Source organism: Prenolepis imparis, unplaced genomic scaffold (assembly GCF_030444845.1).
Source record: "Prenolepis imparis isolate NDT839.2.m4 unplaced genomic scaffold, iyPreImpa1.0 SCAF_12, whole genome shotgun sequence".
NCBI classification, from domain to species: domain Eukaryota; kingdom Metazoa; phylum Arthropoda; class Insecta; order Hymenoptera; family Formicidae; genus Prenolepis; species Prenolepis imparis.
Window position 1 is genome coordinate 8,305,657 of NW_028141170.1, and position 25,614 is coordinate 8,331,270.

At 40.1% G+C, this 25,614-nt stretch overlaps 1 protein-coding gene across 7 annotated transcripts in view; it reads left to right on the forward strand.

The window, feature by feature from the left end:
* Nucleotides 1–25,614, forward strand: part of Tmtc2 (Transmembrane O-mannosyltransferase targeting cadherins 2) — a 299,799-nt gene that overhangs the window by 72,175 nt on the left and 202,010 nt on the right. The window contains exon 1 of one of the 7 annotated variants that reach the window (XM_083052301.1): nt 11,765–12,967. The exons of the other annotated variants lie outside the window; for them this stretch is intronic. Coding sequence (XP_082908427.1) covers nt 12,882–12,967 — 86 coding nt within the window. The 5' untranslated portion in view covers nt 11,765–12,881. Of the gene's footprint in view, nt 1–11,764; nt 12,968–25,614 lie in introns of those variants that run through there. 7 annotated transcript variants of the gene reach the window in all.

Here is a 25,614-nt window from a genome sequence, read left to right on the forward strand (position 1 = left end):
ATAACCTACATTTTCTCGTGTATTAAGCTTACATCTCACATATTTATACTTGACACTATTCGCCAACGATGCGGGAATACGTGAAATTTGTTAACTTGCTTAATGAGAAGAGCTGACCCGCGATATTCCATTACAACATGCGGGGACGTAAAGGTCAACTTGAGTTGTAGTTTACACGAACGATCGATTACGACGTCAGAATTATACGAGGATTCTCATAAAACGAACATAGTTTCAAAGACTTTCGCGAGAGTCATGTACAACCACTGGCAGATCCTGGGAGGGAGGATTAACCCCCTCCCTTGCAAATTAAAAGAAACAGTTTTGCTGAATTTGTTTAAAAAATATAAATAAAGAAAAACAAACATTAAAGAGCTATCGACGTCAGGATCCGCTAGTGTATACATATAAGTATAAGATACACTGTAAATTATACTCATTACGCATTCAAGGAGTTAAGTATAGATTAAGTCAGACATAGGACGAAATGATCAGATAATTTCATTGCACGAAAATAATTAGGCGAAATTCTTTATATCTATATAATATATATTATATTTATATAATATATATTATATAGATACAAAGAGTTTCGCCTAATTATTTTCGTACAACAAAATTATCTCATCATTTCGTTCTATATCTGACTTAATCTATACTTAATTCCTTGAATGCGTAATGAGTATAATTTACAGTGTATCTTATACATACATATTGTATATATAAATTATATTATATAAATATAAAGAATTTCGCCTAATTATTTTCGTGCAACGAAATTATCTCATCATTTCGTCCTATGTCTGACTTAATCTATACGTAACTCCTTGAATGCGTAATGAGTATAATTTACAGTGTATCTTAGACATACATATTGTATATATTATATACATATATATATATATATATAAAGAATTTCGCCTAATTATTTTCGTGCATAAAATTATCTCATTATTTCATCTGTCTGACTTAATCTATACTTAATTCCTTGAATGCATAATGAGTATAATTTACAGTGTATCTTATACATACATATTGTATATATTATATAGATATAAAGAATTTCGCCTAATTATTTTCGTGCAACGAAATTATCTCATCATTTCGTCCTATGTCTGACTTAATCTAAACTTAACTCCTTGAATGCGTAATGAGTATAATTTACAGTGTATCTTATACTTATATATATATATATATATATATATATATATATATATATGTAATATATATATAATATATATATACATATATATAAAAGTATAAGATACACTGGAAATTATACTCATTACGCATTCAAGGAGTTAAGTTTAGATTAAGTCAGACATAGGACGAAATGATGAGATAATTTCGTTGCACGAAAATAATTAGGCGAAATTTTTTATATCTATATAATATATACAATATGTATGTATAAGATACACTGGAAATTATATTCATTACGCATTCAAGGAGTTAAGTATAGATTAAGTCAGACATAAGACAAAATGATGAGATAATTTCGTTGCATGAAAATAATTAGGCGAGAAATTCTTTATACCTATATAATATATATATATATATATATATATATATACACTGGCGGATCCTGGGGGGGGGGGGGAGTAAAACCTCCTTGCAAATTAAAAGAAACAGTTTTGCTGAATTTGTTTAAAAAATATAAATAAAGAAAACCAAACATTAAAGAGCTATCGACGTCGTTGATCCTGGAATAGAAGCTAATCATGAAACCAAAAATATTAAATAAAATAATTTTGCAACCCCCCCCCCCCATTATCGACGTCAGGGTCCGCTAGTGTGTACAACCAATTATCGAAAATGAAGAAGAGACAAAAATCAACGGAAATCAGGGAAAAGATATATTCCGGCATATATTTTTTCTTTTCTTTTTTTTTTTTTTATTGTTTTATTGTTTTATCTTAATGAGATTCTTCCGAGTGCATTTGCGTGCTACTCGTTATACGACAACGTATTATATATTCATGCGAAAACATAATTATGCGACATTTTTATGTGAAGAACAAAATAGGTGAATTATAAAAATTCATCATATTTTATCTCTATATTTATTTTAAATGTATATACCTTGCAGCTTTAATCTTGCTTTAGAATCGCAATTCTCAGCGCGTTATTGCATCCAATGTGTGTCTAATCACGTATCAAGCTCATGGTGCTTCACAAGGACTTAGCCCTACAACACAGGATCAATTCCACTTCGCTTTGCTGCAATCTGTCTTTTTTTCCCCTCTCTCTCTTTCTCCCTTGCTCTCTCACCACTTTTCGCTCGTAGTCGATCTGCAGCAGCGTGGCCACAACTTTTCCCGGCTGGAGCCCTACTTTCTCGGTCGGAGTTTCGGTGGACCAGCTGTTGTAAAGTCGCGGAAGCTGCGAATGAGATAGATAGGAAAGAGAGGCTGGGTCGCTCGTTAGGGAAATCGTTGTCGCGCGATATCCTCTTTCTCTCTTCCTTGTCATTGTTTTTTTATTATGAATGAATTTCCAGACACCGCGTTGCGATATTTTAATTGCTGTAAACATTGTTCGTGTCCTTTCGCCGCCGCGGGGTGAGCCATTTGCGGATCTGCAGCTTCGGATGTGGCATCGCTCTAAATCTAATAAGGCGTTTAGGTCGCTGAACTAACCGAGCGATCCAATAACGGCGGCGTTTGGCGGTCGCGGCGAGCAGCAAATAAATTTTGGTCGTTCGATTAATTAAATTTCAGCAGGAAATTAATTAACCCTTTAACCGTAATGAGGACAATATCGCCCGCTGGGCGCGATGCGCGCATGGTGCGCCAGGCGATAACTGAATTAATTTTGAGACACATTATTCTCTCACGCTTTCGGTGCGAAAATCGCGCGTAGATATTTTCTTGCTAATGCTATTGAAAACGTATGAAAGAGAGATATATATATACGGCATGTATCGCTCAATTAATTTTTTTTATTTAAAATAAAATAATACAATATAATTTATAACACATTATATCATTATTATTAAGCATGTTCGTTTATTTTATTTAAATTAGGCAATCTATTAAAAATTATAAAATAAATTAACTCGATCAGAATAAGAAAATATGAAATGTGTAGAATGAGAGAGAAAATCAATTTTATTCATATTGATAATAATTTGATGGAAAAGGAAGGGGAAATAAATCGTTAAGTTTGATTTTCTGAAAATTGCACGTAGATATTTCCTCGTTAATGCTATTGAAAAGGAAAGGAACGACATATATCGCGCAATTATTTTTTTTCTGTTTAAAATAAAATAATACAATAATTTATTACACTTTGTATTATTATTATTAAGCATAATTTATTTTATTTAAATTATGTAATATATTAAAAATGATAAAATAAATTAATTCGATGAGAATAAAAAAAATATAAAATGTATAGAACAAAAGAGAAATTCTAAATTTAATTCTGCATTTATTTATAATAATTTTGTGGAAAAGGAGAAGAAAGTAAATCTTTAAGTTTGATTTTCTGAGACGTGGAAAGAAAGTGATGAATCTTATATACGCATCTATTATAAGTTATTTGGCACATTATATCTTTATGAGATCAACGGCACTTGAAAACGTCAAACGTATCTCGATGTAGCGCGGCTCTCATGAATTAATTTTCAACTATCGAGCGAGAATCAAGCCGTCCGCAAGATTACGCGCGGATGCGCGTGTGCCTTCAACTGTCGCGTCTTCTGACACCTTCCCAATGAATTTTCCATCGGTAAATGTCAATTTTAGAGGAACTTCGAAAATAACCTCTTGGTGAGATTTCTCGACAGCGTTAACGATATATAAAACACGTATCTATATTTTTTTTTAATAAGGAAAATCGATTGATTAATTTATCGCAATCGATATATTCGCGAGACAGAGATTGAATTATTTCATTTACAACGGAATTTCATTCGTTGCGAATATTATTATATCTCACTTTAAATTCGATAACATCGTTTTTACTTAATTAATATTTTTGTCGTTGTCAACACATTCGCAAGTATTAAAACAAAGTTTATAATTTTTCTTTCTACCCTTTTTCTCTCTCTCGGTACAGTGCAAAATTCTGTCACAGCGTTATAACGTTACCGGTTGAAACTATGGTCGAACTGCGTCAAATTCTCACGGTGACGGTCCGGTACTTTCCCCCGTTACCGGGAACACAAATTCGTCTTGCCTTAGGGCGACCGAATAATTGCCCAACTATCTCCGGAGTTTCGTCTGTCTCGCGGAAAGTTGTCACTTCCACGTTACGAGCACCCATTCCTCGCGGTTTCGTGCGCCGTCTAATTTCTCGTGAAGCGTCGAAGGTCGCGAACTATCACGGTCTACGAAGCACGCTACCTGTTGGTCCTCTCGTAGTAGCGAAGCGACGTTAAACGATGCATATCTAACACAAGTATTTTTATCTATCTACGTGTGTTCTCTCCTTTTTAAACATTTGAAGAGGAAGAGTGTAGAAATATAAAGTAAAGAAACATTTTAGACAACTAGACTGATCTTTGATAATTCTTATTGTTAGACTAATATAAATTTTAGATATTTACATAGACTAATTTTAGTATCGAAAATTATATATATTTATATATATATACATATATATATATATATCTATATATACATATAAGATGATTTTCATCGATCGTCATGGTTTTTAAAGCACTTATGATAATCTGATGAAAAAAGTCATTAACAAAAATTTATCAGTTTTTAATCGGCAACAAATTACAATAATAAAAATTGATCGAACTTTTATTTGATAAAAAAACAATGCCATTTTGACATTTTAAAATAAAACCATCAAACACGATGAAAAAATGAAAGAGGTCAAAACGACTAAAATAATTAATATGATCAAAATCATTTTGATCCGATTATTTTGTTTATTTTGATCGATTTTGAACATTCTGTTCAATATAATAAAATTACCAAAATGTAAAAAAAAACGATTAAAATAAATTAACAAAGGGCCTTTTACATCATCATATGGAAATATGCACGTGCTACTACCGTGTTCGGCAGCGTTGCAGAGTATACAGTCGACATATCGTCGTCCGTGCCACGCGTCCATCCGTCAAGGTAAGAGCACAAGCACGAAACGTGCGAACGCAAATTGGAAACGTGAGGTGAAAGTGCTTCGGAGTTGCCTCGTTTACGGCGATTTGCATCGAATACGAGTGCTTGTTCGTTCGTTCGTTCGTTCACTCAACCTTCTACTCGCGACGTCGACGTCGACGTCGTCGAGTCACGATCGAGCGTCAGAAGAACGACGGGAAGGTGTTCGTTCGGAGAATGTCGCGGACGACGACCCTGACAGATGAGTGTGCGGAAAATTGCGATAGATTATCGGTCGAAACGAAGGTTGCCGGTGTCTTTATTTATATTGATGTGAGGCTCTTAACGCTTTAATGTCTGATTGCGCATCTTGTTCATTAAAAAACTGATTATTGAGAGAAAAGGCGCACATTCTAAAGTTCTCTTTTTAATATACTTATTCAAAATTCTCGCATAAAGTCTTAAAGTGAAATAATGATAGAAAAAAATGTCTTCATCCCCTGACGATTATATGATATTCGATATACTATACTTTTCTGTCTAAATTTTATTACGTTTGTCTTGAGATATGCAAATGTGATATTTTACATACTTTTAAGTAAATAAATAAAGTTCTTCCGTTGACATGTTTTTTGCTTGAAATTTATATTAAATTTTTATTTTTTAAATACTAAAGAAAAATAATAAATATAATCATGTAGAAAGATAATAATTTTTTTACATGATTTTTCAGATCTGTATAAAGTATCGGTACGATAATCGATCGTGTAAAACAATACAATAGAGTAATGGAATTTAATATCCTTTTTCGTTTATTCTGTTGCTACGGATTCTGCCCGTCGGTGCAATTTAGGAAACCCCCGGAAATGTTCCATTTGAAAACCACCGTCTCGCTCGAGAATTTCACGCGGTTGCTCGTTTCGCGACACGCATTTCTCGCAACCGGCGTGTCGCCAAATCGTGTTTGCTTATCGATTCGAAACTGCGAAACGGCCCTCGAAAACAGCAGGCTACAAATCATTCTTGCGAAACGCTCGCCACATCGTCAATAACAAAAACGCGCGGACAGACTAACGCGTTGAATCTGCTCCCAATACCGATTGTTAACCCGCGAGTGTCGCGTATCATGAAACATCGCCTCCGTTGTTCGCGTCTGAGGGTAACGGCGCAATGTTTCCGGAGATAGCTGCAACGTTTTCAAAGCTGCATCGCGAAAATTCGGTAAATGCAATTGCGGTCGGTGCGTGAATATATTTACCTTTCTCTCGCATAGACGTTGCTTTAAATTAAAGCTTTAAATTAAAATAAAGCTTTAAATTAAATTAAAGAAGGAATATTGAAAAAACCGGCGAAAGTCAATTCTTGCGAGGCAGCGTCCCGTTTCGAGAGAATTTTTTTAATATTTGCTATTTTAAATTAAAAACAATTCTTTCGACACTCTTTTTTTCTTCAAAAATTACGCATAATAAAATTATAATCAAAATTATACTGAATGCTTCGATCGTGACTCGTATTAGGAAAGAAATGGCGTCGCAATTGCGTGCGACAACGGGGAAGAATTTTTTTTTCAACGCCGCGGATGATATCAGGCGGATCTCTCTGGTCTCGGATAACGCGGGTAGTTTCAATGGATGAACAAGCCACGAAGCGTTCTCACCACGGCCGCTTTCACGGCAAAAATACGTCGGATGTAGCCCGACAATCAGCGGGCCCTCCGCGCCAGTTACGAGCCAATCTTTTTCGTTTGCCGGACCAATTCGATGATTAAAATGTATTCGGCTCGAAGGGGATAGCCCGGGGTGTTGTTACAGGGATATAATAGCTTCAACACAGAACGTCAAACGCGCGGATTTGATTGGCGTTTCGAGTTGCTTCGACGTTTGTGTTAAAAATGAAAACTTCGCACCAGCGGACTCGCGTGTCACAGTGTTAGCTTATCAATTGCAACGCGATTCATCTTCATTTATCAAACCTCATAAAATGGCCAGGTATATCAGGTTTCCGCGCTTTCGTTATCGGAGTAGGTTTTTTTTAATTAATTGATCTTTCCTTAGCGAGAGAAAGTTTTACTCGATATCTGTAATAAAACAAATTCCGATTCAATGGTTTTGTCGGCGGATAAAAAAGAAATCTAGGACGCTGCATATAAAAGATCTGTGCAAATATCGCAGTTGCGTCTTCGTTACAATGTAATCTGATTGTAACGCGTCTCATCTCGCGCGATGTCGAGAAACCGCGCGTCGTCGCCTTTTTAAATTTATATTCACCGCAACTTTATTCCATCGCGTATTTTCGGAGACAATAGCGCGAGTTTGTGCCATGCGTGGAGCAAGCACGATACGCTGTGTCCACGAATTAACGACTTTCTGACTGCGCTCACGTGGCCCGAGTGCGAATTTCCGCGAGCAAAAATTCGAGTGACAGAGACGTCGCACGTTTATCGCGTTTTATTTAATTAATTTAGCTTTAAATACCATGTGTCAAACTTGCAAAATTTCTTATTTAAAATTAATTAAATATTTTGAATACTTAAATATTTAAATACTTTTAAATACTTTTTGCGAGAGATTTTTCTTCGAGATTTACATACGTAAAGTATAACACTATTTATAGTTAAACATCTCTCTGGTGTTTGTATTATTTCTTGTTAAAGCTGTTATTCGTTTCAAAAGCAAAGTATAATCAAATTTCACAAACTGTGAAATTCTAATAATATTATATTTATGAATTCTATCATAAACTCGGTCCTGTTCTTAGTTTTGACCTTTTGCTCCGCGCGATAAATTTACTATCGTCAAATAATCTTTGCGATACGTTGACGAATTGCATATATATTGAACACACTGTTGAATATTAAATTAACTTCATCAAATTAATTATTTAAGCTAATATTACGTATGCCAATAACGTCGAAGTAACAAATTGACACATATAGTTAATAACACAATGGTATATGAAACAGTGTCAATAGATTAAAGTTTCTCTTTTGAAATTCACAAGTAAATCAGCGAAGATATCCTGCGGTGTATTTACCGCGCACTGAGATAGTCTTTATCGACAATAATGCGTTTGACGTATAATCAGTATGTAATCGTTGCCAAGCGATATTAATAACCAAAGAAATTTCATTAGCATGCGAATCGAATCACAGAGTATTGCGCGCTGAACCTGCGTTGTTATGACGCGATAAATCGACAAAGCGGAAGCGCAATCTCTCTTGCATGTTATACACAACGAGTTTGAAAGGATAATAGGGAGCACACGTCACAAAGATGATCACGAGCAAACTGCGAGTGCAGACACATAGGATACACAAACACGCATACATATTTTTTTCAACGATAGATTTGAGGAAATCGATCAAAAATTTACAGAGAAATCATATCAAATTTTGAGATTATTAATTTCCTAAATGCAAGTAGTTAAAACAATGCTTGCGCGCACATGACATAAATATACCTATATAATAAAAATGATTAAAAATTATTTCTTATCGTATCTTTTCTAATAAATTAATATAAAATAAAATATATTGAAAATAAATAATAAATTTAATTAAACATTTTTATTTATCAAAATTAATTCACTGTAGCGCTTTCCTACAGCGATGTTCGCTGGTTCTCGCCTACTGCGTGAAAATATAGCGCGTACAAACATAATCATAAGCGCACGCAGGCGTCATCGCGTCACGGAACAAACTGATTGCCGGCGCATGCTCGACGATAGGTTCGCACGATAATTCTCACATCGGAGCGCGTAAGCCTCCCGTGGCTCGCGTCCGGCGAGCTCGCGTGGTCGCCGGTCATCGTATTTGATGCCCTCCGGTCCCTCGCCCTTTCTAGTCCGCCTTTCCCGGTCCGATGACCGGCACAATGCGGTCTGACGGCTTCGCGTTAACCCATTATCTTAATCTGCCAGCGGGACAAATAACAGGGTACCAGGCTTCTCCCGCCTGGCTAGCTGAGCGTTATGATATCTGCCACTCGATGCTTTGATGTTCGGAAGATATTTTAGCATAGAAATTATCCTATTAATACGCTGGAATATTATTTTTAGTCGTAACATCGCGAGCGAAACAATGAAGTGTGAAAATATCAAATAAAGACTAAAGGGTAGAATATATTAATATATTATAATATATATTGATATATATTAAATAAAATAACGATTAGTTGAAGCAAGCAAACAAAAGTTAAATGCGGAATCGAGAATATTGATTTTGGAAGCGAGAATAATTCTCTGACACTTGGAGAAACATATGGAGTACACCGTCGGGATTTTGATACTGATATTGATATAAAGCATTGATATTTTGTCTTAATATAGCAAAGCCCTAACAACGAAATAACATCGGACATCGCGCGTGCTATGTTGAGGAAGGAGGGATATAGAGGTCACCGATGTGTCCTACAACTGTGGGAGATGCAGAAGGGTTTCCCCTATCCCTATATATCCCTCTCTCGCGGTGGACCCCACGCAATCTTCGCTCCCCTTTTCGGTAAGCGGTATTGTTTACTGTCAACCTCGTTTCGTGAACCGCGAGGCTATACCCCGCTACATCCCGAGCGGCCCCTCGTCACCAGTCGGACCCATATGGCTGGCTTTAGGGGAGTTAAGCACCGGGGCGGGTAATCGCGGGGTGTTACGAGCGCGGTTAATTTGTATTTCTATGGCGTTGTTGCTCGTAGATGGATTACCGTCGGGGCGGACACTGAGCTTTATTGAGTCCGACAAAAGAAAGATTGTGCAATCCTTAAATTTTATTTTCTATCTAGCGAGAAATTACAGTTTTTTTCTCTCCCTCTCCCCTTTAATTCTAAATTGAGACTATTATAGATCTGAGGATAAAAAGTACGTGATATATTTTCAGCGGTATACATAATTTTGCAATTACATGAAAAAATGCGCAAAATCAGCCATAATTATGAGACATTGTGACGAGAAGTACGTAGAGAGAGGGAGGGAAATACATAAGGTTAATTAGAGAGATGTACTGATATCGCACGTTCATATGTTATCATATTCTCGCTCTCGACTCACAGCCTGGGCTGTCGGCCGTTTCTCCTCGTTTGTACACAGCGCTAACCGGTATTGTAGTTTGCGTAGGAGTGAGTTAAGCGTTTAAATGCTTAATTACCGCATTAGGAGTAACCGCAGCGGGATCTTTAATCGCGGCTCATCGGAGCGCGAATTACTTTTGTTACGCGCTCGGAATAATTGAAGCGTTTACGGGTGGCGGCCTCTTGTTCGCGATACAATAGCGCTCCGAGGAACGTCTAAGTCCAGCGTTAGCACAATAATAATAAAAGAGAGAGAGAGAAAGGGAGAGAAGGGAGAGAAAGAGAGGAGGGATGAGAGGAGAAGAGAACCCGTGTAATACGCGTGATAAATGCACGCGCGTTTCACGGCGTCGGTTCCGACGATTAATTACGTGTAGGTACTTAGTGACGAATCGCCGTTATGCGCCAGCGTGTCGGCGGATTAAACTACCGAGAGTGACGATACCCTCAACACAACAACCTGGTGTTGGAACCTGCGTGAAATACCATACGAGTTGTATTTGCGTCGTCGTATGTTTATAAGCGTTACAGCGAGAATAAATTTTGCATTAGTGCCGGAAGGTCTCCGAGAGAGAAAGAGAGAGAGAGAGGAAGGTAGAAGTTTATGCACGATGGTATTACGAAGCTTATCTGTTGTACGATACCGCGAAATCTAGGTATATGGGTTTCTTGTTTAAAAGTAATGTACAACTCAAATTTAGAGAACATTTTCTTGAAGTAGGAGAATGCACATTGACCTATAATCCGATTTCTGAATTTCACCCCTGACGTCCTATTTTTAAAATCAAACGACTCTTACATAAGGTGATTCACCTTAAAATGCCTTTTAAAATTGACAGAAAACATATGTTCCGTTCGAAAATGAGGGCGTTCGCGACTACACACTTGGTCCTTGCGCGATTCCATGTCGACATTACTAATTCCTCTCGAAATAGTTTTCGCAGAATCAACATTTCACACGAATCCCACGAATGACATTGCAACTGTCCTAGCAATTGTTCGCCGCGGCGTGGCATCGTGGGGACGGTGGCTTAATCGCCACGTGGGTAGGTGACGACAATCGCCGTCGGATGCAGCCGGTTACATTCCCAAGCTAAACGTTTCCTCGACCGCACCAACTCCGTTTACTCCTCCCGTCGACGATCTCACGGAGAAAACGGACGTACACAATTCCCTCACGGTCCGTCTGGCTAGGGCAAAACGTTCAAAGTCCGAATTTTCGCCGGATCCTCTCTCGGTCCTCCGTTCTCCTCGGTTCTCTGGACGTCTCGCCTACACACCACGTGCATCCTGCCACCGTTGAACACGATGCGGCCCTTATGGTGCCGCATCATTTTCTCTAAAAGGACGTCCATCGGTCAGCATTGTCCCCGGGGTTGCGGTTAATCCGGCCCGTTGGTCGCGGTCGCGGTCGTGGTCGTTGCGAGCGGTCGTAGATGCGTATGGGAAACGAGAGGGAAGGATGAGGAAGAGGAGAATGAGAAGGGTGTCGGGGAAAGGAGAGAGAAACGCTAGGAGGATGAGGCGGAGGTGGAGAAAGAGGACCAGGAGAGCGGGCGAGCGCAAGCGCCTGTCCGATCGATGCCCGTCTCCCGCGTATAAAGCTCTCGTCCTCGGGGGGCGCGCGACAGTTGGTGTTCCGCATCCGGAACATGCGTCGCGCCGCGTGCCGATCGCGCTGGGAACATCTCGTCGTCGTCATCGTCGTCGTCGTCGTCGTCGTCAGTGCGACTCACGTCAACAGCGATCGCGAATACAACCGTCGTAGTCGTCGTCCGAGTCTGATCGCGCTTCGATCGAGGACGCCGATCTCGCGGATAGTCAGAGAGCGGCCCGATCTCGTCGATTCGCTCCGCGAATCGTTGGACCGCCGCAGGACACTCGCGGGGACGCCAAGATTTCCCTATCCCTTGACCGATAAGGAAGAGGCGACGAACGGAGTGTCGGATCGTCGACGACGCTTCGCCTCTCGGTGAGGATTTCCTTCCCGCCTCGAAGTCTTCCTTCAGACGCGATTCTTCCTGGTCGCGAGCGAGGCTACCCCCGAGGGATTCCCAATCGCGAGTAAACGTGCGTCAGTGAATAGTGAATTGAAATCGCATCTGGCGCGAGCAGCGACGTCGCCGTCGACGGAGGAAGAGAGGGTCCAGCTGTACGAGGACCAATTTCTCGAAGATCGGTGATCATATTCTCGTAAAGGCAGAATGCCAATTGCTCTCCGCGAACGTGTCGTATAATCATCTTCCTTCTCGCTGCCGAGGAGAGTCAGTCTCTCTCTCTCTCTCTCTCGTCCGATAAGCTATCAAGCTGTCTCTGATTCTGGACTCTGCGACATCTTTGGCGAATAACCGATGTAAGATCGATGTAAGGCGAGACGTCGATTTCCGCTGTCGCGTCGGGGTAGATCAGGAACCCGGATTCGGCGCCGGGAACAGCTTCGTTGCTGGATCGTATCCGGGGACGCGTCACCGACATTCATCCCGCGCGGAACCCGTCATCCGGGCAGGCGACGTCATCGCATCGGCGATCGTTCGATCGTCCGGCGGACGTCTCGGCCGCCGCGCGAAGAACCGGCGGTGTCAGGCGGAGACGTAGAGGCGGTGGAAAAGGAGGAGGCGGAAGAGGAGGAAGTGGTAGTGGTGCTGGTGCTGCTGGTGGTGGCGGCGGTGGTGCAGGAGGAAGGCCCGCGGACGTGCAACAAGTTAAGAGGCCGCCGCCGTCGACGTCGCTGTCGCCGCCAGCGTCCTCGTCACGATGTGACATGGATATCCTCGCCGTAGCCTGCGCCCTCGTCGCGACGGCACTCTACTGCAGTACCCTGCAAGCGGGTTTCGTCTACGATGACCGGTGAGTGAGTAAAACATTGCCGTCCCTTTCCTGCTTCCCTCCCGGCAGGATTTCGTGCGATTCTGAAGCGCGAGCGGAAACGAGAACCGAGTGACGTTTCTGCATGCCGTCTGCTGTTATAAAATAGGGTTTTAAGTTGACATAATGTAACGTGGTTGAGCCTGCAACTTTGACGACGATAAAAAGCGCGAGATTTATTCTTTCTCGCGTATCTTTATGAAATATTGCCCTCGTGGAATTTATATCGTTCTCGATAGTCTTGATTACACCAAGTTCGAAGCTTGAGTGCTTCCGGGAAGTCTCTCGATCCGGGGGCTTTCCCTGACAGGAGTTGCTTTAAGACTAGGTCGGAAAGCGACCGGTGACACACTTGGCGAGATCGCGTGACGAGATTCGCCAGATTAGAACACGGTGCCGCGAAAGTTTCGAGGGCGATACCCGTGAACGATAATTCGCCGTCACTTGGCGATAGCGGGAAAGCTTTGATTTGTGTGTCATGTGTGTGTGTGTGTGTGTGTATATATGTATTGGAAACCTGGTCGGCGTGATACTCAAAGTTGTTGATAGGCTTATCGAGGATTATCAGCTCGTATCGAATAAATGCAATTTTAAACGCAAGTTTGTATCAATTGATTCGAACATGGCGCGATTTCGCTGCTCGACTTTATTTACTTCTTGAAAGATCGGAAACCGTTACATAGAGAGAGAGTCTAAGTAAGAGCAATTCCCGTATAGACGTTAATTAACTAAGTTTAACCAACTCTCTGTCTATTCCTAGAGACACAATACCTACCGCGAGACAGAGAATCAATTAAACGTCATTTAACTTGAACTGAATGTTTACGACAACCTAAAACGGTTGAATTATTTTGAGGTAAGGTACATACTAACTTCGAAACTTTTTCTCAAATGAAAGATATGTCCGGAGGGAATTTTAAAAATATATACATATCTCGATCGTTTAAAAATCGATGATGTCCTTAATCGATCGAATATCCCTTAATTACGCCGACAGACTGTCATCGATCGTTTAGAGGAAGGAAAAAAATTCTTGTCGGTCGACACGTTTCCGAAGAGCGATGAATGTCGCTCGTAAGGACTCGTGCTTGCCGTGAATATTACTCATACCTAGAGTGATATACGATAGATGACATTCCTCGCGATATTTCAGCCGTCACACCGCGCAAAATTGTTTCTACGCTGCCACCGGCTCGATACTCTACCGCCGCTATGGAAAACAAATAGCTATGAGCACGGAGTAATCGCAACAAACTGTGTACCACCATATCGTTCGTTCGTTATTTCGCCTCTCTTTCCGGATCAATAAGACCGCGTCAGGATTTGTACCGCGCTCTTTCTCTATTCCTTTTTCGTCGACATCTCTCTCTATCTCTTTCGGCGAAATTTTTACGAATGCCATCTAATGTTTTAATTTTTCATCGACCTTTATACGTTCTTTGAACAATATTACGCAATTTTGTTCAATATCAGACATCATTGCGAGAACTCTCTTTCGTTTATCATTTGCCCAAGTAATTCAAAAATTTTATTGTTGCACATCAAATATGAAAATGAATTTTGCAAAGCGTCATTTTGCACAAAAGCACTGCGAAATAACAAATTTTAATATTTACGTGGAAAAAGTCTCTTTCACAACATTTGCTCAAATTATTTAAAAAATAACCATTATTCACATTTAAAACGTAATGTTAAAATAAATAATAATGTTGAAAATTTAGATTTTATTTTCATAAGAAATTTTTATTTTAAATACGGTAAAAATAAGAATTTTAATTTTCAGAGAATGAACAAAAATATTACCTTTTCTCTCGTTATTATTTACAATATTTTTATGTTTGTAAATTGAAATATATAAACTTCATACTATAAATAAAGAGTCAACTTATTATCGTGCAAAATAAAATTGTTACGGTTTTAAATCAAAAATACGGAAATTAAATTACGGAAACGGTTAACACGCGCGCAGGTTTTACGGTTTACCGTTTCCAGGGCATCGAGAGAAGGCAATTTCCTAGTCGATGTCGCGATTCGCGACATCTTTCGAAGCCTCGTTCGCAAGCCGTATCTGGTAGATAGCGAAAGGTCGAAATACGCGGATCGCGGAATTGGCGCGCGGCCCTATATAATCCAAAGTTACTCGCACGATAAGGGCCCTTAATCCGGGGCTCTCCAATTCTATGACACTGAATCCCCTAATTGAGTATTCCGTAATCTCTCGAACATCGTGGCCAGAACTCGATCGTGCCACGCCGAGTGGAGGCTCGCGTCGAGATATCATAAGATGGAATTGGATTGCATTAATAGGAGTAATCTTGCACACTGAATATACATTGTTATACTTATGGATATAAAAAAAAATAATAATTTCTCTATTTCTACATTTTCAATGTTCAGAGACCAGAAACGTGAATATAAATTTAATGGTTCAATTAAAACATATTAATTAATTCTATTTTATCTTCAAGAGTGTATATACAGGGTGTCCGGTAATAGTCGCATCAACCGTCGTGTGCAGGTAGAGCTAGTTAAACCGAGTAGAAAAGTCCTCTACCATTTTGCGATATTCTCAATAATAAGAGAGATATTAATTAATAAAGATCGGCCAATTCGCGTAACGACGGCGAGAAGAGACAGCCCAGTTTTATGTCGTTACTAAGCATGCGGCGAAAAGAAACAGTATAATGTTACACGGTTGCTAAGCGCGCGATGAAGCGGGGAGGAGCGCTTTACAAAAGACAGTAACTCCATACGAGTAGCGCTAACTCTGGACCTCCGAGTGGGCTGTCTCTTCTCGCCGCACGCTTATCATCGCGCGAATTGGCTGATTTTCTTTAATTTATTTCTCTCTTATTATTGAGAATATCGCAAAATGCTAGAGGACTTTTCTACTCGGTTTAACTAGCTCTACCTGCACACGACGGTTGATGCGACTATTACCGGACACCCTGTATATGTATAAAATCTCTTCTCTATTTTATATTTATTTTGCGCTTCGATAGCGCGCATAATTGCCAACAAATCTACTGTTGTTAGAAGACGATACATGCTGCACTCGAGAGTCGCTGAATGAATGGAAAACAAGCCGACGTTATTTACACGACCGATGTTTGGAAAACCCGGCTATGCTTTCCGCCGATCACTTCCGCGCATTCGCGCTCGAACGATTCGTTTACGGTTATCGGAAGCGGCGCGCAAATAATCACGTTTATATTTCTCAAACAGAGTACGGCAAACTTTTTTGTTGTAAAATTACGTCGTAAATGCCACACCCGCGATACATATACAGAGCACTTGCAAAAGTTACCTATCGCTGAATTATTTGCTGTTGCAAAAGTTTTATGATTCTCTTACGAGGGCGTAAGTTTCTGGTGTAACTAGCTATAAAAGATTAGCCGCCGTTATAAATCGGATGTAATTTTGCTCGTTGCACGTGATTCATCGTGCGAGATCATGAGTGCTAGTTCGAAACATTCTTCGAGTTTGATAGTCGCGTATTTAGCTTCATAAACTCACGAGAGGGTTTATTTTTTTAACCAATTAACGCAACGCTTAATTGTGATTTTTCTAGAGTTTTATCGAAACGTAGTTTTACAAGCCTCAATTTTTTTCTGGTATGATTGAGCCAATTATTTCAGACAAGAGATTATTTTATTCTTCTTAATTCAATTTTATGGAGCTCTTTCCTATCTGTTTTTTATCAATCTATTATATATAAATTAATATTTATTTTCTCTCATGCATACACATCAATTGCTCGATGAATCAATAAATGAAAGAAAATACGAGATGCTTAACAATTACTATCCAAAGTATAATGAAAAAATTTGTTGTGTAAATTATCTAAAGTGTTTGTGCGTTATATATGCAGCTAATATTTCTTAATTTAGGAAAGTTTAGTTAAACATTTTTATTCACTTCTTTCACATCTTACGTTGAAACAGAATATCATTTAGATTTATATACTATATAAAAGAATCTGTAGAGAGCAATTTACATAGAAATTAAATTAAAACGACGCCTGTCCAAGATAATGCAATACAAGTTTACGAACAGCGATAATGTCCAAGTATCGCGTGACCGCCACGCTTTCTTCGCGTAAGGAGCATCCGAGCACGATCAACCGATTCGGCGGTTAATCAATCATTCCGTTTACGTTATCGGCCGCACGAAACCAACGGCCGTTATAAACATTTAGGCGGGGAACGGCGTGTTTGGGGAAGAGTGCTCGCTATAAATTAAATTATTCCGGTCTAGGCGTCGGAAATCAACTGCGCCGACCGTTCCGCTGGAAACGCCCGGCGCGATTAGTCCGATAATCAAGCGCTTAATTATGGAACGAATTCGGATAGTCGGAGAGACGGACAAATAGAGAGAATGAGAGAGAGGGAGGGTAAAAAAAAAAAGAGAGAGCCCCGACAGCAAAGGGAGCGGATATCGCGCTGGTTCCCGGCGGAGCCTTAAAGCTCGCGTAATAACGAAAAACGGCCGTGTGCTCGCGCGCGCATTAAGCCGAGATAATTTTTCATCCATATCCGGCCCATTAGCGGCTACCTCGTTCGATGCGACCGCCGAGGCTAAAGCGGCCGGTGGCGACCATAATCAAGTCGAGTCCGGTTATTAACGAGAGCCCCCGGTCGGTCGATTCTCCTCGTCCTTTTTGTCAGCGATTCTCTTTCTCTCGAGTTTCCCTCTCTGTTTCACTTGTACCTATTTTCTCGACCCTTCTCGGCGTGACCTAGCAAAATGCTAGCTCGCCCGCCACCCATGGCGTCGAGCAGTCCTGCTGTTCCTGGTTGGCTTGAAATTTTCGGTCTCTTTCGATGAGAGACTCGTGCTCGATCGTTTATTCGATCTGTATCGCGAGATTTTATCTCTTTCATCCCGATGTTCTAATTTCTATCCAGCGTTTAATATCAATTTTTCAAAGCGTGTCCGTTTAATTTTAAATTTTCCAATTTCCTGTCCAGTGCTGTAGAAACTTTAGATATATACGATATCGCGTGTCTTTCCTCTTCGATGCTAAACCGAAAATAGAAAAACACACAAACTGACACACGCGAGAGAGAAGAAGCGCGAGAAGATTCCCCCAACTATTTTATTCCGCGACTGTAGGTCTTACGCGAAGTTTACCGTGTGTCGTGAGTTTATTCCGGCCGCACCGCTGCGCCTGAAACTCATAGGATAATAAAAGCCCCGTATTTTACCGCGACGCCTCGGCCACAATGGCCGTGCAAAGAATACGGGACATATTTATTCGGCTAGTTTTTTACCGGTGGCGCCGGAGAACGGAGGTCGCGGGGGTAGCACAAACGAGAGAAACGAGGACGGAACGGGAACGGACGCCAAGACGAGAGGGAAGAAAAGCCGAAACGCGACAAAGTTGGAAGGCATCGCGAGCGTTTCTCTTCTACGTCGCTTTCCTCCGGCATCTCATCTCGAGTAAATCGCGAAACGAGAATATCTCGGCTAATGCATGCACAAACTATTTTTTTTTATTTGTCATTCATAATTCAGGACGTTTGTATTTAACTCAATCTTATGTTTTTATTTTTTTTAAATTTTTTTTTATCTTTCTCGATATATCTGTTTTGTAAATGTGTACTCTGTGAGAAATTTGCATTATAGTTTTCGCACGAATTTTTTTCTATACCCAGAGATACAAATTATAGAGACTTTCAAAGACATACTTCGGTATGCAGATGCGAAAATTTCGAGTACACATATCGTTATGCATTGTTGAAACCTTTGCATCTCCGTAATCTGCTTGTGATGGAAATATTAGCTAGCAATTTTGTTGTTATATCGTATACGGGATATAACGATCCCATTTCAAAGTCACTTTATTACATTTACATTTACTAACCTTGCTTTTAATACAAAGCTCTCTCCCTCTCTCTTTACTTGTATTTTTCTGTTACATTTATTATTAATCTTACGCTCTAAAGAGCCATTTCATCGCTACTGTGTTCATATTTTATCTCAGTTATTTATATCTTATCCATTTCTATTGTTTGCGTTTTCTTCTCCCATTTATTTTTCGATCTTTAAAAGAATATAATCTTTCTAAAATAGATTAAACATCTGTTTGTTTTTCTTCGTCTATATTTATTTTCGCATATGTTACTTAATCTCACGAACGTACTATATGCGCTGTGTCAATGCACGTTCGCGCGTAACTGCAGCAGTGCCTAGATGCAGCTGCATCGGGGACGAGTTCGGAATAAAAGTTGGCGGTCGAGAGGCTTAGCTTGTTCCATTTCCGCCGGTGAATAATACCGGCGGTATTCGGGGTAGGTGCGCGCCGCCTTCGGTCGCATGAAATGTAAAGCGCGGCATTACTATTTCAGTCGATGTGGTGGTGCATTCGGACTTACTGCGATGCACGGTTTCTCAGAGCATGCGTAAATAATGGACGCGCGCTCCGGAACACGGGCTAGACGACGATGAAAGAAAGATTGTGGCCGATTCTGTTGTGTGAGAGAGAAACGTCCTACATCATCGGGCATTCTCATTACGAGGAAACTTTAGCGAAGAAAGTCTGTATGATCGATCCGACGAATATTTCGGGGATCGCGAGCTTAAGTAAAGGGGCTTACATAAGTTAGTAATGTTATAATTATTACGTGTACGCGTCCCAGGGATTTCTCCCCAGCGTTTTGCATTTTTAAACCTTCATTATAAATCTGCCCTTTGGCGTTAATTATATTGTAATATAATTTTTATGTAATATGTTCTTTTCTCTCGCTTTTATTTATTTTTTTACTGTGTTGTATATTTTCTTTGTTCCACGTGCTTTTTATTACGGAAATGTGACAGTGGTGATGATAATATTAAAAATAAAATTTATATAACGAGAAAATATATCATTCTAATTAGATAAAATACATAATATGTTCGTCATCATTATAGGACAGAATGTATCTTAACTCTATATATAATTTGACGTGTAATAATTTTTGCAGCATTCGCTTGACACTTTTATCCCTTCAAGTTTTGATTAATTGCTATCGGCATTAAAAAATTGCATTGTTATGGTATTGTTTGCGTATAAAGAGTTTGACAGACACCTATTAATCTATATAACATCGCTTTTGTGCATTTATTACGTATTTCGCAGCCGGGAATATGCAATCGTGCCAAACACAATTCAGAGCAACATCCAGACGAATCGCGAAAAATTTATATTCCATCGGAACACCATCGAGAAACGTATTCGTTTTGCGCAATAAATCTGTACTCCAGATGTAATTTATAAAACAAATGCGGTTAGAGATAATAATTTATGATCATTGTCACGCAAAACCATGCGAACATATAAAACGGGTTAATATGATTGAGAAATAAGCGCGGGAGATTTTGTTAAAGCCAGCTCTCGATGCCGAAAACAATTAGCAACGAGTCAGAATAAAAGTTTTTTCTCACAATTTATTTTATTTCTGTTTTTCGTAATTTTCTTTTTTACGAATTTTTATGCACTTTCCACCACTTTTAACGCTCATGTGAATCTGCCAATTTATAATTTTTTCTATAAATTGTATCTATTAATAACGCGTGTCAAAACTACATTGATTAAGAGAGCTGATATTTAAAAGCACGTTTCATGCGTAAACTCGTTCGGCGCGAGTAGAATTTTTATTTCAAGTGGGAAATGAACAAAAATGTCCGTCAATAATTCTAACGCGCTATACGTCTCTCGCATTTTAATTTAAACAGAATAAACCTTTTGCACATGGAAATTTCCCTCTTTCGAGCTGTCAGCTGCGACTAACTACGCTTCTCTCAGGACAGATTTGTGACGAACAGGCTGCGATAGGCACTCAGAAAAGGGGAGGAGGGTTCGGATTAGAGGTGGAATTAAACCATTGCCAAGTAAATTCGAAACAGATGGAATGTACAGATGAAGGAACGCTGCAACTTTTAGGAATTGCTCCCGCGGAAAAAAATTACAATTGAAGAAAAGGAGGAGATAAGAAAAATGGCGCTATTGTTCTTCGATGAGTATAATACTTTATTTCGACGTCACATCGTATTTGCGTCATTTTTCTCGCAATAGCGCCAGATCGTTGACATAAGAACGGCAATTTTGCATTTGTGACTTTCCATCGGCTTCGATAGATGTCAATTAAACTAATTGTAAGAATATTAATTAAAATCTTAAATCATACACACACATCATTTTTTTTTTTTAATTACGTTCAATTCCGATAGAACAGGACTCGGGGATCGCGAGACTACGTCGAATTGAAAAAAAAGAATCGAGATTCGCGAATATACGCGTATCGACCCGTCAGCCACCCCGAGTGTAGGTGGACGTCGGTTACGTGGAAGGGTGGAACATTATAAATCCGGAATTCGCGTCAGTCACGGAGGCGAATGGCCAGCTGCCGGGATAAAAATGACGAGCGGACGAGCGCGCACACGTCCTCCCCCTGAACGGGCAAGAAGCGGGAATCGAACAAAGAGATCGACGTTGCTGGGGAAAAGCGGAGAGCCTCGGTACACCGAATTCTCCACCGGAACGCCGCGTCATATACGAACGCGTTGCGTCATCGCGCGAACGCGCAATGTCCGTTGGAAATTTTTGCAATTTTGCTGGGGGATATCCCGAGGTCCATTTTGCTCGTATGTGAACGCGCACGTGTCACGCGTGAGCACACGTGTGCGGCTGGGAATGCGTGCAATCGCGTTCGGACATTTATCCTACGTTCGGGGCCGAACGTTATATAGGATCGATGAATTTTATCGCGTATCGGAAGGCAAATGCAATGACGCGGGGGATGAAGAATGAAAAGCCAGAGAGAAAGAGATGAGCGAGAGATAATTTATACGGCTATATTAGACTCTCTTTTGGTCTCGATAGGACTTTACTGTAGAAACGAAAAGATTGAAAAAAAGGGAGCGACGCGCTAGCGCGTATCCTAGCGGGTTCGAGGGATAGCTAAAGAGGGTAGTATATCACCGGTCGCGAACGGGGTGGACGCCCGACCTTCGGTGAATAAGAGTATTCCGTAATGGCGACACGACGCAGTAAATATCGCCTCGCGAATATACAAGCCGGACGGCGAGGGCGAGAAGTTGAGGCTTTGCGAGCGAGCATGTATACGTCGCGAGAATTAATCGGTGATTTTCATTAGCGACGCCCCTCGAGATAAAACGGGTAAAAGGAAAAAAAAACAACGAAGAAAGGTGCGACGTGTGAGCGCGAAACGATAAAAATGTTAATGTATAAATAATCTTAAATTGCATAAGAAATTTATCGTGCCACATTACTATCGTTCGAGTCAACGTATAGGACTGGAAACAATTCCTTAACGAATGTAAATTTTAGATGATTTCTCTACATATTACATAAGCTCTCTCCTGAGATTTTTAATCAGAGAATATGATGATTTTTCTCGTAAAATGTGTAATACTACAATATCTTATGAAATAATTTAGTCCGTTAATTTTTACAACGCGATTTCTTATGACTGCTCACTCGAAGAAAAACACGTAAAAGAATATTTTGAGATACAGAATTCATATGTCAGTATGCGCTTCGCGAGGATAAAGGGGAGGACATTCGCAAGCTTGGGATTTAACCCGGAGCGAGCTTCCACCGTCAGGTTTTACGGGTAAGCGACATGCACATTATACACTGCTGTGCTCATATGCATAAAAAAAGCGCACGGATATTTTCAAATGCTGTTTTGAAAGGAATAAGATTTTTTATAAAAATCCTCTCTCTCTCTCTCTCTCTCTCTCGCGACAAGATTCTTTCATTGAAAAGATAAATAAAGATAATAAAGATTCTTCATGCTTCGCTAAAATACAAGAAAAAATAAATACATATGACTAATAGATGAATTAACATACCAACAATCCTTGAAGTTCAATACAAGAAACTTTCGATATAAGTATGAAAATTAATAATTTCAGATTTGTTATATTTACTAATAACATATCCACAGTAATGTAGAAACAGTTTATGAAGTTAAATTTTTCTTTCGAAAGAGAAAAAGATACTGAAAGCACTCTGGATGAGAGATTCAATTGTATCCGATCGGTTGAATCGGAAGAAACTTTTCTTCGAAGCATAACGCGATTCTTTCTTTTAGCAAAGAAAAAAATCAGATACCAATAATATAGCTTTCGCATAGAAAACAATGATTACCAAAGATCTCGTGCGCTTCGATCGACGGCACAATCCGTCCTATTTTAATGCTACCCCATACAACGTGCTATTATAAACGTCCATTACACACAGACGGTGAATCCGGCAAAGTGTAAAGGGGAGGAAAGAGGGAGGGAGATGGGGCTGAAAATGGGAAGGAAATGTTTGCGGAGCGCGCACTTGTACGTTTAATCGGCTCATTACCTGCGTCCCGAGAAGTCAGGTAAACCACGCACGCACGCTCGAGTGCAAAATTCTAACTACCCGATTATTGTAACGCGTGTGTGCCCGCCTTTGCCTTCGTCGACCTCGCCTAGAATTAGTCCGATTAGTGAACGAGCGATGTAAGCACAACGCAAATAGCATCGATTGCGTAGAAGAGTACATTTAATCGTGCAGAATTATCGTACGATTATGAATTATAATGTAATACGTTCGGGTTACGTGATCCCTGACAATTAGGATCTCTGAAAAAAAAAGCATTCTATATTCTTTTGATAAATTATTTTTAATAATTTGAGGAGAATCACAATTCGCCAGGATATACGCAATGTTTGAGAAAGTAACACTGACCTATATATCGATTTGCGTTAATTTTACAGCCTTTGACTGTATAAACGCGAAGAGATGACATGTAGTACATTTATATTTGATTATCCCGCTATATAGATGAAATATTGATTTGTATCTTTTGTGTGAATTATTGATGGCAACTCGTCGCTGAAATTTACGTCATAATACTGATTTCAAGTTCATCGAAAATTTATTATCTTTTTCGGCTGCTTTTAAAAGAGAGAGATTTATTCGGTGAAACAATGCACCTCTCTCTCATGAATCTATTTTTACATGTTAAGATTTTTATTATCCACAAATATCTTTCATTCCGCATAATTTCACGTCATGTTTAACTATCAAGAAGCTTACGTGACGACGGTTTGATCGAAATAACTGATCGCGACAAAAAGATTCGATGAAAAAATATCGTATCGCCGGAGTGATTTGCACAAATGGACGCGATAGTTGGCGCGATTCTGTGCAAAGTTATCGATAATAATCGCGAGCGATGATTCCACGTGCCAGATGGTATCTGCAGTTCGCTTTTTTTGTGGCATCAACGCTTGTCCACGAATTGGAACGGATCAACGAGTGTGGCACGCATGGGCCATTTTTATGCTCGTCCGCCGCATCGTCGCAAAAAGCGACGGATTTCTGGCCCCGGCTGTATAGATCGCGATAACGCGCACAACGATTTGTCCATTTCGCATAGTATTTTACACAGTAAATGCGCGTAATGCGGAGAGAAATTTGCTTTACGCACGAGGCACTTGTCGGAAGCTCATCCCTGTAAATTGGCGTAAACGTTAAAACAGAAGGATTAACGATCGATGTAAATTTTACCCTAGATACTGTAGATATCTCCCGTTGAATCGATTCAATGGGAAATTGAATGACACTTTAACGGGAGGGAAATATTTACAGAAAATATATAAGACAATGTTCAACAAAAATTCGTATAAAACGTTAAATAATAATCTGATTCATTTCCTTTTTCTTTCTTTAATGTAATTACATTCGCGAATTTGATGAATGATAGTACACAACATTCAGGCTTCCAATGAAACTTGATTCAAGTTGGATTCGATTTAGTTTTAGCAGACAATACGGCCTCATTATTTGATAGCTAGGAGAAGCTCAGCTCGCTGCACGAAATTATGCTAAGTTAAGCGAAAAAAAGAGAGAGAAAGACCAAATTGCACAACAAATTTATTATTAAAATTATTTAGTCGGCTCTGAATAAAAAAAGTTTCTGCCACTTTTTCGATTAAAAAGTATGAGAAGCAGGACGCGAGTCTCTCTGCGCGTCTCTTTGAAATTAGTTCAAAGAGATACCATTCAACGCTTCCTCGAGACAGTATTTATCTTTGCAGCGGTGCTCACCCTATCCAAAGAGAGACTCATGTTAATCACTCGTCGCTCTCTCTCTCTCTCCTCTTGTTCGTATTTTACATCGCGCAAATACCCTTCATTCCTATCCCGGTGGTGAACTACTATGCTCCTTGCTATGATGGCGGTCGTACCGGCAATAGCGCAGATAAACAGCGGATTCTTTCTTATCGTCTCGCGGCATAAGGGTCTTTTGCCAGAGGCAACAATGTTTCGCCATTCGCCTGGTAGCGAAACCTCAACCTTCGGCCCCCTCTCGCCCGCCTTTCCATCATTTCTCCTCCTGGAGATTTCCCTACATCTTCCTTTGTCTCTTCGTCTCGCTGCCGAAGTCCCGCCAACTCTCCCGGAGTTCTCTCCAGAAACTGGCTGCCTCGTCGAGATATCGCGGCGCGATAGTTGGAGGGGGATAGGGAATTCGCGGATAGGACGCGTCGTGGCAGGAGAACTCGAAGGGAGTCAAGCGGAATGGCAAATCCCGAAACAAACGGCGCGCAGTCTTTGCGAATCGAGCGAGCTTAGCAGTGGA